Source organism: Alosa alosa, chromosome 1 (assembly GCF_017589495.1).
Source record: "Alosa alosa isolate M-15738 ecotype Scorff River chromosome 1, AALO_Geno_1.1, whole genome shotgun sequence".
NCBI classification, from domain to species: domain Eukaryota; kingdom Metazoa; phylum Chordata; class Actinopteri; order Clupeiformes; family Clupeidae; genus Alosa; species Alosa alosa.
This window is the reverse complement of record NC_063189.1, coordinates 4,157,985-4,175,594: the sequence shown is the minus strand read 5'-3', so window position 1 is coordinate 4,175,594 and position 17,610 is coordinate 4,157,985. Positions and strand designations below refer to the sequence as shown.

The 17,610-nt window shown below is 41.6% G+C and overlaps 2 protein-coding genes across 2 annotated transcripts in view; both read left to right on the top strand.

Moving 5' to 3' along the window:
• Window positions 1-1,716: 1,716 nt before the first annotated feature.
• Window positions 1,717-13,842, top strand: nipal3 (NIPA like domain containing 3). The gene is made up of 11 exons (XM_048259744.1): window positions 1,717-1,947; window positions 2,332-2,400; window positions 2,721-2,892; window positions 3,024-3,083; window positions 3,415-3,560; window positions 4,042-4,138; window positions 6,146-6,281; window positions 7,984-8,072; window positions 9,357-9,420; window positions 10,768-10,862; window positions 11,831-13,842. Exons 1-11 carry the CDS (start codon window positions 1,879-1,881, stop codon window positions 12,004-12,006), a joined length of 1,173 nt encoding a protein of 390 aa, XP_048115701.1. The 5' UTR covers window positions 1,717-1,878; the 3' UTR covers window positions 12,007-13,842.
• Window positions 13,843-15,958: 2,116 nt separating this feature from the next.
• Window positions 15,959-17,610, top strand: part of rcan3 (regulator of calcineurin 3) — a 47,744-nt gene continuing 46,092 nt past the window's right edge. The window contains 1 exon segment of the mRNA XM_048263605.1: window positions 15,959-16,240. The gene's annotated coding sequence lies outside the window, so the exon portion shown is untranslated.

The following is a 17,610-nucleotide window of genomic DNA, read 5'->3' as shown; positions in this document are numbered from 1 at the left end:
TTTATTAAAAGACTAAACATATACATACCAATCCTATATCTTTTGTCTTTCCCATTATATTGCTTTTTGCAGATCTCACTGGCTTGACGCATTAAATGACTTTTACAAGACCGTATGACGCAAAAATCTAAATCAATTTCCTTTTGGGTTCCGTTAAGAATGTGCCAGCAGCGATTTAAATATGTTGACATTGTGTCCTTATTAAATACATTCATAGCAACTTGCAAAAGTACCAGTGACCTGTCGCTATTGATTTGAATCGGTGTATTATTACAACCAAACAACTTCATCTCAAAATGTCTAACTGTGTTTAAAAGTTGTTCTGCTGAACTCTGCATATGGTCATCTGTTATCATAAAGGCAATTGGAGCAGACGCATGAGGAGTTGATGAAGAACTAATGGTTATTTCAGAATATAAAATCGCTTTTATTTATTTCTGAGTTAATCATGCTCCCTGTGGCATCCCAGAATGCTGGGGACGACTCTGTTATCTCGTACAGAGTCTTATCTCAGAGTGTATGTCAATGGCAGACATAGTATTTGACTCGGTACACACTTAGTATGGGCTGGCACTCACAAAGGCTTAACTTGGTATAAATATCTATATATATTCTGAAAATACATGTTATAAGGATTCCATTTCACCCCACTTATAGATATGCACAACTTATTGTTTTCACAGCCACACAATTTGAAGTTCAACAGTGTATGTCAATGGCAGACATAGTATATGACTTTCGGTACACACTTAGTATGGCCTGGGTACCTACAAAGGCTTAACTTGGTATAAATATCTATATATATTCTGAAAGTACATGTTATAATGATTTCATTTCACCCCACTTTTACATATGCACAACTTATTGTTTTCACAGCCACACAATTTGAAGTTCAACAGTGTGCCAATGACAGGCCTAAAGTATATGACTCGGTACACACTTAGTATGGCCTGGTACCTACAAAGGCTTAATTTGGTATAAATATCTATATATATTCTGAAAGTACATGTTATAAGGATTCCATTTCACCCCACTTATAGATATGCACAACTTATTGTTTTCACAGCCACACAATTTTAAGTTCAACAGTGTGCCGATGACAGGCCTATAGTATATGACTCGGTACACACTTAGTATGGCCTGGTACCTACAAAGGCGAATTTGGTATAAATATCTATATATATTCTGAAAGTACATGTTATAAGGATTCCATTTCACCCCACTTATAGATATGCACAACTTATTGTTTTCACAGCCACACAATTTGAAGTTCAACAGTGTGCCGATGACAGGCCTATAGTATATGACTTCGGTACACACTTAGTATGGCCTGGTACCTACAAAGGCTAATTTGGTATAAACATCTATATATATTCTGAAAGTACATGTTATAAGGATTCCATTTCACCCCCCTTTTACATATGCACAACTTATTGTTTTCACATCAACACAGTTTAATTATATTGACGTTGAAAAAATATAGCATTCTAATGTGTATTTTCGATTTAACTGTCTTATTTAATTATTTTCTAAATTTACTTTCCCTTTGGTAACACAATACAGTTTTAAATTAATAATTTTTAAACATATTCATTACTTTTTCATTGAAAAAGTAATGACTATGTTCTGACTTTTATTTTGAATGATTCGCGAATGGCGGCCATATTGGAATTTTCTTTACTGTCGCTAGTTTCACACTACTAATAAACAGGATATTCAATATGGCGTTTACAGTGTAAACCTACTTGGGTAAAGTCTTGTCTGACGATTGAACTCCTTTGTCGAGTGGTTTTCATTTTTCTGCGACCAGACTTGTAATGCCCCCGTCTTCAAAGAATTTGGCTACACTGCAGTAGTAGTTTGCTATCTCATATAAGAATGGCAACCTTTGCCAAAGAGGATGGCGGTTTCTCAGATCCTGTCGACGACGGTCCTCCGTCTTACACGGTAAACAGCAGGTTACCTGAGATTTAGCATTGATACATCTCAAAGTATTACGTCTGTTGTAATTGTACGTGTCAACAAAATGAAACGCCTAGAAGATAGTTGGGGTTACTCCGCGGTTCCTCTGTTTCCTTTGAGAATGCAAGTTATTGATTGTAGCCACTTCCTGGACATATGGTTTTATAAACTGTTTTTGAATGGTTTTACATTTTTGGGAGTGGCCTTTCTTTTGATGTGTTTGAAAAGAAGCTGCTAAACATTGTTTCTTCTTAAAGTAACATTGAGGTGTGTGTGTCTGTCTGTGTGTGTCTGTGTCTCCTGTTGTAAGTTTATTCGGACCTGTGTAGTCATATAAGTAATATTCGGATGTGGGTTTGTGTTCTACAGGAAAACCTCATTGGGACACTTCTTGCAATATTTGGGAATGTGCTTGTCAGCATTGCCGTGAGCATTCAGGTGAGCATTGTATATAGATGTTTTATAGATCGATTGTATATTTGAGTTAAGCTGGTCAGCTGTCAGATAGTAGTGCATTTGCTCCTACAGTCTTGGACTGATTTACTCTGGTACCTCCTTACTGGGATGGCCTGAAGCAAATCAAGAGTGTTCAAGGTTTCATCCGTTAGAAGAAGGGACGTTTCCCTTACCAGCATTGCCTTATGCCACTTCTATTAGATTCATAAGTCATTAGCTCTGTCGAGAGACAATATTCTTCTTAATAGTGCCATAAAAACAAGTTGAATTTAATTGTCTGGTTCCTTGTTATGTTCTCACAGAAATATGGCCATGTCGTGCAGGCTGGCACCAATGACCAGCGGGCCTTCTACAGAACCAAGACCTGGTGGTGTGGGCTACTTATCACCCTGGTGGGAGAGGGAACCATCTTTGCATCGTATGCCTTTGCACCTATATCTCTCATAGCGCCTCTCAGTGCGGTCTCGGTCATTGGTGAGTATGGGGCATCAGTTATTCGGACATGCAGTAAATACTCTGGGTTGTTTAAGTGTGTTATCATGCTGATAACATGATTATCTTTTTTATTTAATCTATTATTTATAATTTGTCTTTCATTTCAATAGCGAGCTCCATCCTGGGTTTTGTATTCCTGAGGGAGAAATGGAAGGCTAAGGAGTTTTTAAGTGAGTAAACGCTTGCTAACTCGTCCCTTTGGAGCGTATGGAAATGATTCTCTTGCTATGCAAATACCTGTATGGGCATGTGGCCTTGCCCTCGCTGGCAGCCTGCCTAGTCTTTAACTCCGACTGCTTTATCTCCTGGGACTGCACACACAGAGTTAATGCTCAGTGACGCCTGTTAAGCTAGTATGATGGCTGCAGCCTAGGCCTGTATAGTCTGGATAATATGGAGTTCATGTTGTTCTGACACTGCTGTTGCATGTGGTGTGTGTGTGTCGTAGAGTGGTACATATTGATCTGACACTGTTGCGTGTGTGTGGTGTGTGTGTGGTAGAGCGGTACATCTTGTCCTTTCTGGGCTGTGCCCTGGCCGCGGCAGGGACCTACCTCTTTGTGACGTTTGGACCCAACTCCCACGAGAAGCTAAATGCAGAGAACATCATTAAGCATGTGATTGGATGGCCATTCCTACTGTATTTGGTAAAACTTCAAGTTTGCTATCTCTAGCTCACCGTCAATGCACTCTGCACCCAGTTTATCCATAAAGTGACATTTAAGCTTATGTGTTGACATTGACACAGATATGCTGGAATTTGTACTTATCTGTTGATACATTAGTTCCTGTCAGAAGGGAACTGTTTACATGCTGAAGTATTGTTTGTCATCTCTCTATCTCTCTCCCTCCCTCTCTCTATCTCTCTCCCTCTCTCTCTCTTCCTCTTTCCCTCTCTATCTCTACCTACCACTTTCCCTGTCTGTCTTTCTTTCTTTCTTTCTTTCTTTCTTTCTTTCTTTCTCTCTCTCTCTCTCAAATTCAAATTTAATCAGCTTTATTGGTATGTCTGTCAAAGTTACAGTATTGCCAAAACAATATGGAGTAGTATAGCTATTAAAATAATAAAACAGAATGATGAAGAAGCATATGCATGAATGATTATCTCCCTCTCTCCCTCTCCCCCAGCTTCTTGAAATCATCGCCTTCTGTCTGCTGCTCTATTTCTACAAACAGCGCAATGCCAATTACCTCATCATCATCCTCATGCTAGCCGCACTGCTGGGTAAGCACACTCCCTCCGGCTAAACACACACTCAAACACAATCATGCTCTTCACACTAGCCTCAGTGCTGGGGAAGACTAATCCCTCCGGCTAAACACTCTTATTTAGTAGTCATAATAGTCTATGCTAAACACACTCTAGAACACTACCATTCTCCTCATGCTAGCCTCACTGCTAAACACACATTAGAACACTACCATTCTCATCATGCTTGCCTCACTGCTAAACACACACTAGAACACAACCATTCTCCTCATGCTAGCCTCACTGCTAAACACACACTAGAACACCACCATTCTCCTCATGCTAGCCTCACTGCTAAACACACTCCAAAACACCACCATCATCCTCATACTAGCACTGCTAAACACATTCTAGAATACCACCATTCTCCTCATGCTAGCCTCACTGATAAACACACATTAGAAAACCACCATTCTCACTGCTTGTAAGAACATTCCCTCCTGCTAAACACATTCTAGAATACCACCATTCTCCTAATGCTAGCCTCACTGCTAAACACTTTCTAGAATACCACCATTCTCCTCATGCTAGCCTCACTGATAAACACACATTAGAAAACCACCATTCTCACTGCTTGTAAGAACATTCCCTCCTGCTAAACACATTCTAGAATACCACCATTCTCCTCATGCTAGCCTCACTGCTAAACACTTTCTAGAATACCACCATTCTCCTCATGCTAGCCTCACTGCTAAACACATTCTAGAATACCACCATTCTCCTCATGCTAGCCTCACTGCTAAACACATTCTAGAATACCACCATTCCCATGCTAGCCTCACTGCTAAACACACTCCAAAACACCATCATCCTCATACTAGCACTGCTGAACACATTCTAGAATACCACCATTCTCCTCATGCTAGCCTCACTGATAAACACACATTAGAATACCACCATTCTCCTCATGCTAGCCTCACTGCTAAACACATTCTAGAATACCACCATTCTCCTCATGCTGGCCTCACTGCTTGTAAGAACATTCCCTCCTGCTAAACACATTCTAGAATACCACCATTCTCCTCATGCTAGCCTCACTGCTAAACACATTCTAGAATACCACCATTCTCATGCAAGCCTCACTGCTAAACACACTCCAAAACACCACCATCATCCTCATACTAGCACTGCTAAACACATTCTAGAATACCACCATTCTCTTCATGCTAGCCTCACTGCTAAACACATTCTAGAATACCACCCTTCTCCTCATGCTGGCCTCACTGCTTGTAAGAACATTCCCTCCTGCTAAACACATTCTAGAATACCACCATTCTCCTAATGCTAGCCTCACTGCTAAACACTTTCTAGAATACCACCATTCTCCTCATGCTAGCCTCACTGCTAAACACATTCTAGAACACCACCATTCTCATGCCAGCCTCACTGCTAAACACACTCCAAAACACCAGCATCATCCTCATACTACCACTGCTAAACACATTCTAGAACACCACCATTCTCCTCATGCCAGCCTCACGGCTAAACACACTCCAAAACACCATCATCCTCATACTAGCACTGCTAAACACATTCTAGAATACCACCATTCTCCTCATGCTAGCCTTACTGATAAACACACATTAGAATACCACCATTCTCCTCATGCTAGCCTCACTGCTAAACACATTCTAGAATACCACCATTCTCCTCATGCTGGCCTCACTGCTTGTAAGAACATTCCCTCCGGCTAAATACAAAGAAGAACACCACAAGGACCACAGCTGCATTTTTACAAAGTGGCAGAAGTAGAAGTCAGTAGGCATTGCAGCGTGTCCTCTTAGTTAGTTCCCCTGCACTAATGGTGTATGCGCACCTGCTCACATGGTATCAAGCTGTTGTGTGGTCACATTGCAGGCAATTACTTTGCATACAGGAGGTTTTGATCAGACACGGTACCCTGTGACCTTTCCTGTGACCTTCTCCTCTGTGACCTTCTCCTCTGTGACCTCTCTTGTCTCTCGTGTCTCCTGCTGTCCTCAGGGTCGGTGACGGTGATCACGGTGAAGGCCGTGGCCGGGATGATGGTGCTAAGCATCCAGGGCTCCATGCAGCTGGGATACCCCATCTTCTACGTGATGCTCGTCTGCATGGTCGCCACCGTCAACTTCCAAGCCAGGCACGTTTCCTCCACTCAGAAACACTTATACAGTTCATGCGCTGGTTAGAGTAGGATGCGGTTCCTCGCCTCGTTTTAGGTCTTATTGAGTTAAACGAGGGTTGGACTTAGAAAAGTCTGTTACTATTTAGGGAAAACATGAGCTGCAACGTCACCGAATGCGAGTGCGAGTCTGTGGTGCTTTGGATTAAAACGTTGGCTAAATATCAGACTTTAACACTAGATAGATAGATAGATAGATACTTTATTGATCCTCAAGGGGAAATTCAAGGGTCTCAGTAGCATACAGACATAACACACAACATGCACTTACAGCAGAAATGGTAAACATAAGTATAAATAAACATATAACTAAACTCAACTGTACAATAAAGACATTAGAAGATAAGAAAGATAAGAAAACTAAATGCACTATATAAGTTAAATTAAGAAAGTCCAATGTGCTTGAGGGTGATCAAGCATAAGACGCTTGTAGTGACAGGGCCTGGCAAGGTGCTCAAGAAAGTGAGTGTCATGGTGAAGGTGCAAAAAGTAGTCCAACAGTGCAAGAGTAAGGTCTAGAGACCAGCATAAATAATATAGACAATTAGGAGAGTAAAGTATAATGTAGACAAGGTAAAATAAAAAACAATTTCAGTGCAAGAACAGGTTGAGGTAATAGGGTTATAGCCATTCATTCATTCAGTATTGTATCAGAAGCCTGACCGCAGCCATTGATCATGTGTGCTAATATAGCATGAAAAACAGTGTAGCAGTAAAAATGTAGTGAAAACAACATTAGGCTGTGTACATTAGTAAAACAGTAGTAAAACAGAAGTAAGCAATAGTGGGCAGTCAGTACTCAAAAAACATGGACATGGAGAGGCAGACAGACTAAGCAGAGAAGTCTATCTCTCCTCTTCCCTTTAGTGAGGCATTGAACAGTTCAATGGCCCTAGGAACAAATGACTTCCTTAGCCTTTCAGTTGTGCATGGTAGTGAGCGAAGTCTCCAGCTGATCAAGCTCTTTTGGTTTTTGATAGTGCTGTAGAAGCGGATGACATTCATTGTCCAAGATGTTGATCAGTTTGTTTTAGGGTCCTTTTGTCAGATATTGAAGTGATGCACTCCAGTTCAGCTCCCACTACAGAGCCAGCCTTCCTTACCAGCCTGTCAAATTAAGCCCAGCATCCTTCTTCTTTGTGCTTCCTCCCCAGCATACCACTGCATAGAAGAGGGCTGGCCACAACAGACTGATAGAACATCCTGAGGAGCTTGCTGCACACATTGAAGGACCGCAGCCTCCTCAGGAAGTACAGCCTGCTCTGTCCTTTCTTGTAGAGTGCATCAGTGTTGGCTGACCAGTCCAGTTTATTGTCTAGGTGGAGACCCAGATACTTGTAGGTGCTTACCACCTCCACATTGACCCCATCAATGGAGACTGGTAGCAGAGCGGGCTTAGACCTGCGGAAATCCACCACCATCTCCTTGGTCTTTGAAGTGTTTAGTTGAAGGTGATTGAGTTTGCACCACTGCACAAAGTCCTCCACCAGGCTCCTGTACTCCTCTTGCTCGTCCCTGATACACCCCACAATTGCAGTATCATCAGAAAACTTCTGCATGTGGCATGACTCGGTGTTGTAGCAGAAGTACACTACAGTCATCATGTGTGTGTGTTTAGTTCCCCGATGTGATTGGAAATGCCTTTATGATGTCACCTCAGGTTTTTGTCCCAGGCGTCGTGCCTGTACGACTCGTCGCTTATTGCAAGTGTAAACTACATCCTGTCCACAACCTTCGCTATTGTATCAGGTGAGATATTCTTCTTCAGCTTTAGAAATCCAACCACACCTGGATTCAGCTTCTTCAACTTTCACAAAGAACTGTTGCAATATATTTTGGTTTGTTTACAATATGATCTTCAAAAATGACCCAAATAAAAAGCGGGTCATTCCGGGTCAGTTCAACCAGGGCCCACGCACTTAGGCCCACGCACTTAGCTCTCAAAAAATTCTGAAAAAATTACCAGGTGTACCTATGCTACCCAGGAGACACACTGTAAAATTACTCTTATGTAAGATCAATACTTTCCAAGATACAGCCAGTTTTACAGGGGGAGGGGGGTGTCGATTTTGTCCAGCCTCTTTTTTTTGTCAAAGTTCACAAGCCCACAGTGCAAGAACTAAACCATATAGGAGGCTCAAATGTTGCTTGGTGGTACATAAATGGGAATAGTATGTAGCAAAATCGTCACGTTTGGTCTGGATAATCCTGCATGGTCATAGCTGTCCCTCAAAGTTGATACAACTTTTATTGGAGTTTTTGGCTGGGCTCTGTTTAAGCCTTCAGAAGACATATTTGTACTCAACATAGGCTCTTGATTTATTTTCCTTACTGAGATAAGTAGGAACACTCTCACAAAAAGCAATGAACAGAAATTAAATCCCTTCAGGGTCTGAACAGCAGACCTCACAAGTCTGAAAAAGCATTTTGGTTATCATTTTCAGAGCACCCAAACACCTTGTGGGAATATACAAAGATTTTTTTAATATGTTTTTCCTTATTCTCCATGATCCCTTCTTTTTGAAAACACCAATTTGACTTGTCTTATGCTAATCTTTCTTTTTTATTTTCCACCCTGAACATGGGCAAAATGCCCCATTGACATCAATATGTTTTATATTGTCACCACACCTGTGGTTGTATAGAGTAACCTGTGGTAGCTCTATACAAAACATATTGATGTCAATGGTGCATTTTGCCCATGTTCAGGGTGGAAAGTGAAAAAGAAAGATTTGCATAAGACAACAAAATCGACACCCCCCTCCCCCTTTAAAACTGGCTGTATCTTGGAAAGTATTGATCTTACATAAGAGTAATTTTACAGTGTGTCTCCTGGGTAACACCTGGTAATTTTTTCAGAATTTTTTGAGACCTAAGTGCGTGGGCCCTGGTTGAATTGACGTGGAATGACCCAAGCATTTTTTCTGTAAACATTATTTCTGCCTGATTTCAATTAATCCAGGTGTGAATTTCAATTTAAATTTGATATCACGGTTTGAATCTCATCTGGGTGTTCTGTTTCTCTCTCTCTAGGAACCATTTTTTATCTGGAATTTAACCATGAAGACATCCTCCATATCTGCATGTTCCTGTTGGGGTGAGTTAGCTTAGTATGCTTCAGCAATTTCAATTTCAGGCAGCAAAGTGAAATAATGGCGCAACTTGCAAAAAGCAAAATATGGTGTCGTGTGGAAACTCTTCAAGCATCTGGAATATTTTATTCTGGATGATATAAAAAGGTTTCTTCAAGTTCATAATTAAAGTTAAGAATAATACTGAAGGAGATTTCACTCAGGGCTGTACGTTAAAGGTACATTATGCAAGATTTTCACCTCTGCGAAGCCAATTTGATGGTAAACGAACTTGTAATAGGGTAATCGTTCACCTAGCATAGCAGTAGAGCATAGCCGTAGCGAGTCACTAACGAGAGACCCAGCAATGCAACTTCAATAATTGCCGACCCAAAGACATCTTGTGAGAGTCGTGTTACCTTGTCAGTAGATATAGCTCTTTGGAGCAAGTTTTTGCCTGTTGTTAGTCCCTTGCCTCCTCAAAAGCATTTACATTGTGTACAGGGGGAACAAGCCATGAGAAGTAGACCATTTACAATGGCAAAGTAAAATATATACATATATCGCGACTCTTAAGGGGAACTCTAGATACCTGAAACTGCATAGTGTACCTTTAACTTTTTTTGTTCATAGCACTGGTGCTACAGAGGTTGATAGTTTTGTACAACCCCAAATCAGAAAAAGTTGGGATGTTGTAAAATGTGAATAAAAACAGAATGTAATAATCTGCAAATCTCTTAAACTCATATTTAGTTGTAAAAAGGACACAGACAACATATCAAATGTTGAAAATGACAAATTTGACTATTTCAAATGTTATGTTAATTTTGAATTTGATACCAGTGGAGGATTTGGGGAGTTAATCATCTACAGGACATAGTATGATGAAAACATTCAGACAATCCAGAGAAATCTTTGCAAACAAGGAATAGAGCTGAAAAGCAATATTGGATGGTTGTGGTCTTTTGGACCTCAGATGGCACTGCATCGAAACCAGACCTGCTTCTGTGAAGAAAATCATTGTATGGGCTCAGGAAAACCTCTGATAACCATTGTCTATGTGCACAGTTTCATACTCAATTCTAAAACTTTAAACCAGGAAACAGCCAAAATTGTATTGAGACATGATACAGAAAATACCACCGTCTTATCTGGGCCTGAGCTTGTGTAAAATGACTCCATAGCACATGGATGTTGCTTGAGTTACATACTGTATATGTAGCACTGTACAGCAGCAACATGGTGGTGTGATGTGATCTGCCTCTAGCATGGGTCAGGCATGGGTCCCAGACTGGTCCACTCCAAACCCTCTAGCTCTATCAGGCCGTTGCTTTTGCGTGTCATCTGACCTGGTTGTCTGACTGCCTCCCCAGATGCTTCATCTGCTGTCTGGGGGTCTTCCTCATCACCAAGAACCGCAAGAAGGCCAAAGCGTTCGAGCCCTACGTCACCATGGACATGGTTCAAGGTCAGCAGAGGGCAGTCCGTTGTTCTGGCAGACCCTCATTTATTCTTTTAAACACAGTCATCCTTCTCAGTAGTTCCCTCATCATTAACAAATACACACACACACACACACACAGCATCTGGTGTGGCTAGTTGACCAGATAGATAGATAATGGGTATGAAAGAGTTTTTGTTGATGGATGTAGGTAGATAGATAGATAGATAGATAGATAGATAGATAGACAGATAGACAGATAGATAGATAGAGACAGATAGTGCATATAGATAGATGTACAACTATCTATCAATATGCAATTTTCTAAAATGCTAACAGTCTTAAAAATGGAAATCTGTGGGGGAAGGGGGGTTGCTGTTTGTACCAGCGAAACAGATAAAGTGTGAACACAGCCTTAATTTAACCTCCTCAACTTCCTCGTCCTCTGCCGTTCCCTCATCAGTCAATCATTAACAGATGACATAAAGCAGAAGTAGTTTTAGTAATCCCTCATTTTATTGATTGATATAGCACCATTAACACTAGACATTTGTCCCCCAGTGCTGTACAGTGGCTCAAGACATGAACGCCACAGCAAATGAAACTGTTTTGTCTGTACTTCCATCAGCTGTGTCCAGTGTACACCCTCATCATAGGGGAGCTAACGCTAATGACCCTTCTCTCTTAATGGAGCTCAAATGTGTAACGGAGGCCAACTGAGCTAGCATGCTAGTTGCCCGTGTAAATCCTCACACCCCTAACCTTCACCCGCTGAGTTGGAAGCCTGAGCTTTTAGCTCAGTGGTTAGAGCGTTCGACTCCCATGCCGGTGTGTGTGGAGGTGTGCGGGTTCGAGGGCCGTGGACGAATTACGACCTCGGTTACACATGCTTGTATTTGAAACTCCATTACGAGGCCTCATCGGATAGCCATCTCCTTAGCATGTCCCACTAAGTTGTGTGTTTATGTGTTTGTGTGTTTCTCTCTCAATGGCAGGCGTTCCCACCATTCATGACAAGGGCTGGGCAGTTCAACCCGACTACAACGGCTCCTTCTCGTACGGCGCGCTGGTCAACAATGACAGCGTTGCCCCGGCAACCCTCCCTGTGAGCCAGGAGCACGTCACCGTGGCACCCACCCCCCAGAAAAACTCTGAGCTGAAGAGAGATTAACGGGGGTCCCCGCCCCCCCAGAAAGCCTCTGAGCCGAAGAGAGACTAACGGGGATCCTCCTGAATGAAGGTGTCACCCCCTCATTCCACTCCCATTCTTCTGGCCACACCTCATTTGCGCACGGAGCCAAAGCAGGTGGGACCCCCTCATTCCACACCCCCTCTCCCCACCAAACCTACCCCTCCTCATGGATCTGGAGCTGGAGTCCGACGGGCCCCAGGCGTCTCACCCCCACCGCTCTGTGGGCAGGGGCGGTACCTCCTTCCTCACCAGAGACTGACAGGAAGTCTTTGATTTTACTGTTGACGTTTGAGAAACAGAACATGTTGTTTTTGTTGTTGCAAAAAAAGCAAGAAGTCACGTAGGATACTGTTGTCATGGTGACTCCAGATTATAATGTGGTAATAGGCCACCCCCTTAACTAAAAAACAAAATTAACATTGTCTTAAAAAAATCGAGCACTTACACTGTCAGACAAGTGAAGAAAAGACTGTTCTCCATTCCTCATTATTCATCTGATCTAGATAGCTGTTGTGGTGCAGTCGCATTCCCCACGTAGTGCGGACTACACCTGGGTATGTCTCCACTGACCACACCTGGATACGTCTCTACTGACCACACCTGGATACGTCTCTACTGACCACACCTGGATACGTCTCTACTGACCACACCTGGATACGTCTCCACTGACCACACCTGTATACTTTACCTCGGCCCACTGGCTGTAAGAAGACAAGCCACTCCAATAGGGACTGTTGTTTAGTCATGTCTTTTTTGGTTTGTTTTCTCTCTCTCTGACTTCCTGTTTTTTGACAGGTACTTTAAACATGTTCTTGTAACTCACCAAGCTGAAAGCTTTGTTGACATGTGTGGTGTTGTCTTTCCTGTTAAGTTCCTTCCTCGGTGTACAGAAAGCCCTGAGAGATTTAAAAAAACAAAAGCTGCTACCAGGAACAAAGATGAAATTATACAAAAACAGAGGTGATCTGAGACAGTGGGATGGGTGACGAATCAGGCTCTCAGTTGGTACTGAATGAGATGTCAGCACACTCTATGGTACTGGATGAGATGTCAGCACAGCACACTCTATGGTACTGCATGAGATGTCTGCACACTTTATGGTACTGCAAAAATGAATGACTTTGAAATCAAGCCACATTCCAAAGCAGTTATGTAGTGGGAAAAAAATCTGTCTTTGTGGTTTTGTTCCTCCTTCCTTCGTGTTTGGAGAAAAGTCATAGAGTAGTAAAGTAAGAGAACGTGAGGATCATGGTTACAGAAAAACAGATTAGTTGTTTTTATAAGTGTCATTACCAGTGGCTTTTAATGAAGTGCAATCCTGTTGAGGTTGAGAGTGAGAAATGTATTGCTGCGCATCACTACTCCAGGAAGTAGTGTAGACCAATGAGATGCAAGCGTTTGTTAAGACTGCCTTATCCTGGAAGTTCTTCAACTGGATGTCAAATTAACCTTTGTGGTCTCCATAATTTCCAAGTGCCTAGTACTCTCTGATTTTCATGTGCTGTGGGCAGGTACGCTCTTAAGTTGTGTGGCTTTTTCATGATGCTGTTTGTCTTAAAGAAATAACGATTCCATTCTTTTTGGAGTATTTAATGTGGGTGTTCAGGTACAGATGAAGATTGAAAGCCTTTAATGAATAATATTTGCTGTGTTCATGGTTTTGGATTTTATTGTACTGATGTCATAAGTTGTCAAATATTAATTTATTACTCGTTTTTTGTCCCCATTGGTCATCTGTTTTGGCATGCCATGCTGGTCATCAAGGTCTGCTCTGTGAATCAACATGTTAATATAATAGAAGAGGATGAACTGCAAGCTGCCTGTATGAGTAGGCTACTGGAAAAAACTTTTTGACACATTGGACACAAGTTAATATAATTGGTTACAATTTACTTGACAGTATCAACATAAGAGTGGCATGACACTGTCATGAACGTGTCATAAACAAGTCATAAACGTTTATGACAACGCTTCTGTCATTAAGTGTCATTCGGTTTTTGTCATAACAAGTTAGGGTTAGGATTAGGGTTAGGTTGAGGGTTCATGTGTCAGGACAGTGACATGTGTTCATGACAGTGTCATGTCACTCTTATGTCGATACTGTCAAGTAAAGTGTTACCATATAATTAATACCTCAAGGATTTATTAGAACTGAAGGAAGTTGTAGTGAGTTTGTGTTTGGGAATATGACTAACCTCGTTCTGATATGGACAACCAATAGACAGTCCACCAAAACAGTTTTGGAGCCATTTAAAAATGCTATTCACTAAACAATTTAAACAGGAACAAACAGATGTTTGTTGAAATATTTTTGTTCTCAGAGCATCTGTTTCAGTTATGTCAGAATGTAAAGCCAGCTGGTAAACATACGTTTAAAAGTACCACTTAAAAGACTCTTCATGTTTCACTGTGTATTTGCTTCATTGTAAAATAGTTATAAATCTTATAAATCTATACATTTTTGTGATTTGTAATGTGAGATCCGCTGAACAGTGTTTCTCCTCCGAGACCCATAAACGAAGATGAAGACCCAGCACAGGGGCATTGATGTGCCACTCTAATCATCTTCAGGGGGTGTTGAATGGCCACTTCAGGCTCCCAGTGCAGACAGCTGGCTGTCATGTGCAGAACATTCACACCAAATGACCACAATAAAATGAGCAACGTGATGCAAACGTCACTGCATGACATAACACATCTCCATCAGAACAGGTTCTCACTCCTGCAGTACAACAGAAATAAGAAAGCAACACCGCGATAGCAATGAGCATAGGCCTTGGGCCTTGAATTTCCCCATGGGGATCAGTAAAGTATCTATCATAGCAACCTTACCACTTTTAGCCCGTTGGAATAGCATAAAGGGTCATTTCCGGTCATTTCCCAGCAGTTGTGGATATTTGCCGGAAGTGATCCACTTTTACGCAGGAGCATGCTGGGAACCCAGAGGTGTGATGGTGTGATGTCATAGGTTTGGCTGTAGGTCAGGTCTTAGACATAATATACATGGGTCAAGTGACCCACCAGTGTGATGTCATAGGTTTGGCTGTAGGTCAGGTGACCCACCAGTGTGATGTCATGGGTTTGGCTGTAGGTCCGGTGCTCCCGGGACCCCCATTAAGGAAGAAAGCTGAGGACCACTGGTGAATCGAAGGTAGTGATACCCAAACTATATTATTGATAAACTATATTATTAACAATAACTATATTATTTCATGCATGTTTAGGGGCCACCAGCCATGATTTCACGGACCACTGATAGCAAATCCCTGTTGCAGGTAACGCAGGCTCCCAGCGGGCTGTGCCTGTCTATGAAGCGACACACTGGGATGCACCGTCTCCATCCCTCAGCAGACCTGTCATTAAGCCTCTTGCTGAGTGACTTTACACCCGATTGGCAGGGTATGTCTGTGATAAGATGAGTGTTAGGGTAAGCTCAAAAGTCAACTCAAGGCCTACACACACACCCAGAGCTTGTGTGACATTAGAAAGAACTGGATGGCACAGCAGAGGTAAACTTTGTGTGTGTGTGAGAGAGAAACTGTGTTGTCCCTATCTGGTCACAGAGATGTGTTAAAAACAACGCAAGTTGTGTTGTTTTCAACACATTCGTTTTAAGAGTGAAGTTTCAGACGTCTTCACGTTTAAAACAGCTCGTTTTCTGTTTTTGAGGGCATTTGATATAGCCTAATGATGATGAGCAATCAGTGTTCACCAAAAACACATGAGAACCAAGCCTATGTCAACCCATCTGCTCATAGAAGGCTGTTTGTTCACCTTTCTATTGTTTTGTCTGAAAGTTATGCTATTAAGATTTTCAGATATTATGACGCTTATAGCTTAAATTGGCTACGCTAATAATTGCAGAAAAACAGGCTGTAGGCTACAATCACTGTTTGGCTCAAGCGCTTGTTGTCTTTGCGTCATCAGTTTGAACCTCCCCCTCCATTTTAAGTCGACGCGCTGATTGGTCGGCTTACTATAAGGACTGAATTATCATTGGTTGCGCTTTGCTAGTTTGCCTGTGAGGTAGGCTGTAGCTACGCCTATAATAATCTTGTGAAAAGATGCGCTTTCTATCAACAGGCGCTTAAATTAACACGAATTATATCACACGCTATAGCCTACAATATTTCTGTTAAGTTTAAACTGGATCGGCGTCATCATACTAGAGTGTCATTATCGGAAAACGTCCATTTGATCACTATAGTCACTGGTAAGTGATATTCTGGAGAAGGACTTTAACAGGTTGTTGTAGTTCTCCTAGAACAAGAATTCACAGATTTAGTCAAACATTAATGGACTGACACCTTATCGTTCATGTTTTGTCTCGTTGGCATGTAATTTTCTCATACTCGTGCTCATGCTGCGTGACGGCTCGGCTCGAGCTTATATAGCTTGTTTTATCTGTCCGCTCTGATGTAACTTTATTATGGCCTCGTATTTCCAGCTCGTACAAGCACTGTTGAAAACGAGACCCATATGATATATGTTTTTTTTTTTATATATATAAGATACGATTTTACTTCCAGGGTGAAATAAAGCCTATGTCAACTGTTAATTTTTGCCAGTGTTAGGCTACTATAACTGTTAGTGGAGCTTTGAGGTGAGAGTTACAGCGAGCTGCCTGTCTTCTCGACCACTTGTTAACTGATTTAGTCAGTGACTGAGAGGCGCTAGTTATGTTTTTATTTGCGTGTAGCTTAGTATACCAAGCCTAGACATTTTATACACAAAGCATCACGTCCAAATCAACACACAGGCTAGCCCAGGGCCTTACTACATTTGTTTCTAAACTATATCAGACGACCAAAAGTCATTGTTTCACTTATTTTTGTGCAGTGACTCCATACTTTGTCAGGCAAAATGGCAAAGCACAGGGTATTCCATTGTAGGCCTAATACGATTATCTAAGTGAGATTTATTCACAGAATAGCTTGTAGTATTGTTAGTTAGGCTATTTAATTGAATAGTAGCCTAGGCTATATGTTCTATTTCCCCTTCATATTATTGTCAGGCTTAGGCTCGTTAAAGAAAAGAACACTTGACTTCACTAGAAATGTGTTTCATTTGTACAGTCCCAGAAAGAGCCTCTAGATGGAGACACTCTCTCATGTCATGTCACACAATAATCCTACATCTGAGTCCGCAGTATATATTTCATATTATATGTGCCAAAAGACAAATTAGACTTCAAAATAATCAAAACAATTCAATTCTATAAAGTATACACACACACATCTAGCTATAGAATTGTTTGCCTAAAAAACTTCAGCAATTACTGTGTGTGAATTACCTTTCGTAACTTGAACAATAGTCTTCACATTATGCTATGCCTAGATGCTGACATATTAAAAAATGGCATGATGAATATGGTAACACATAAGACACAGCGCTTTAGACACTAGGACATATGAAGTACAGCTGGCTATAAAACACATTTCTGTCTTGGCTTGGCATCAGAGCTGGTCCCAGGCTCCCAGGCTGCTTGCTGTGTGATGATTGGTTAACTAACCCAATCATTTAAGAGTGTTAGCGCTGAGTGGAACGTGTAATGTTGTTTGCGGCATTAACTGAATCATCTTG

Excerpts from the sequence above, each read along its gene's own strand:
- nipal3 (XM_048259744.1), top strand. The coding sequence starts at position 1,879 with ATGGCAACCTTTGCCAAAGAGGATGGCGGTTTCTCAGATCCTGTCGAC. Across the intron at positions 2,401-2,720 it reads GCATTGCCGTGAGCATTCAG|AAATATGGCCATGTCGTGCA; the intron begins GTGAGCATTGTA and ends ATGTTCTCACAG. Across the intron at positions 10,863-11,830 it reads CACCATGGACATGGTTCAAG|GCGTTCCCACCATTCATGAC; the intron begins GTCAGCAGAGGG and ends TCTCAATGGCAG.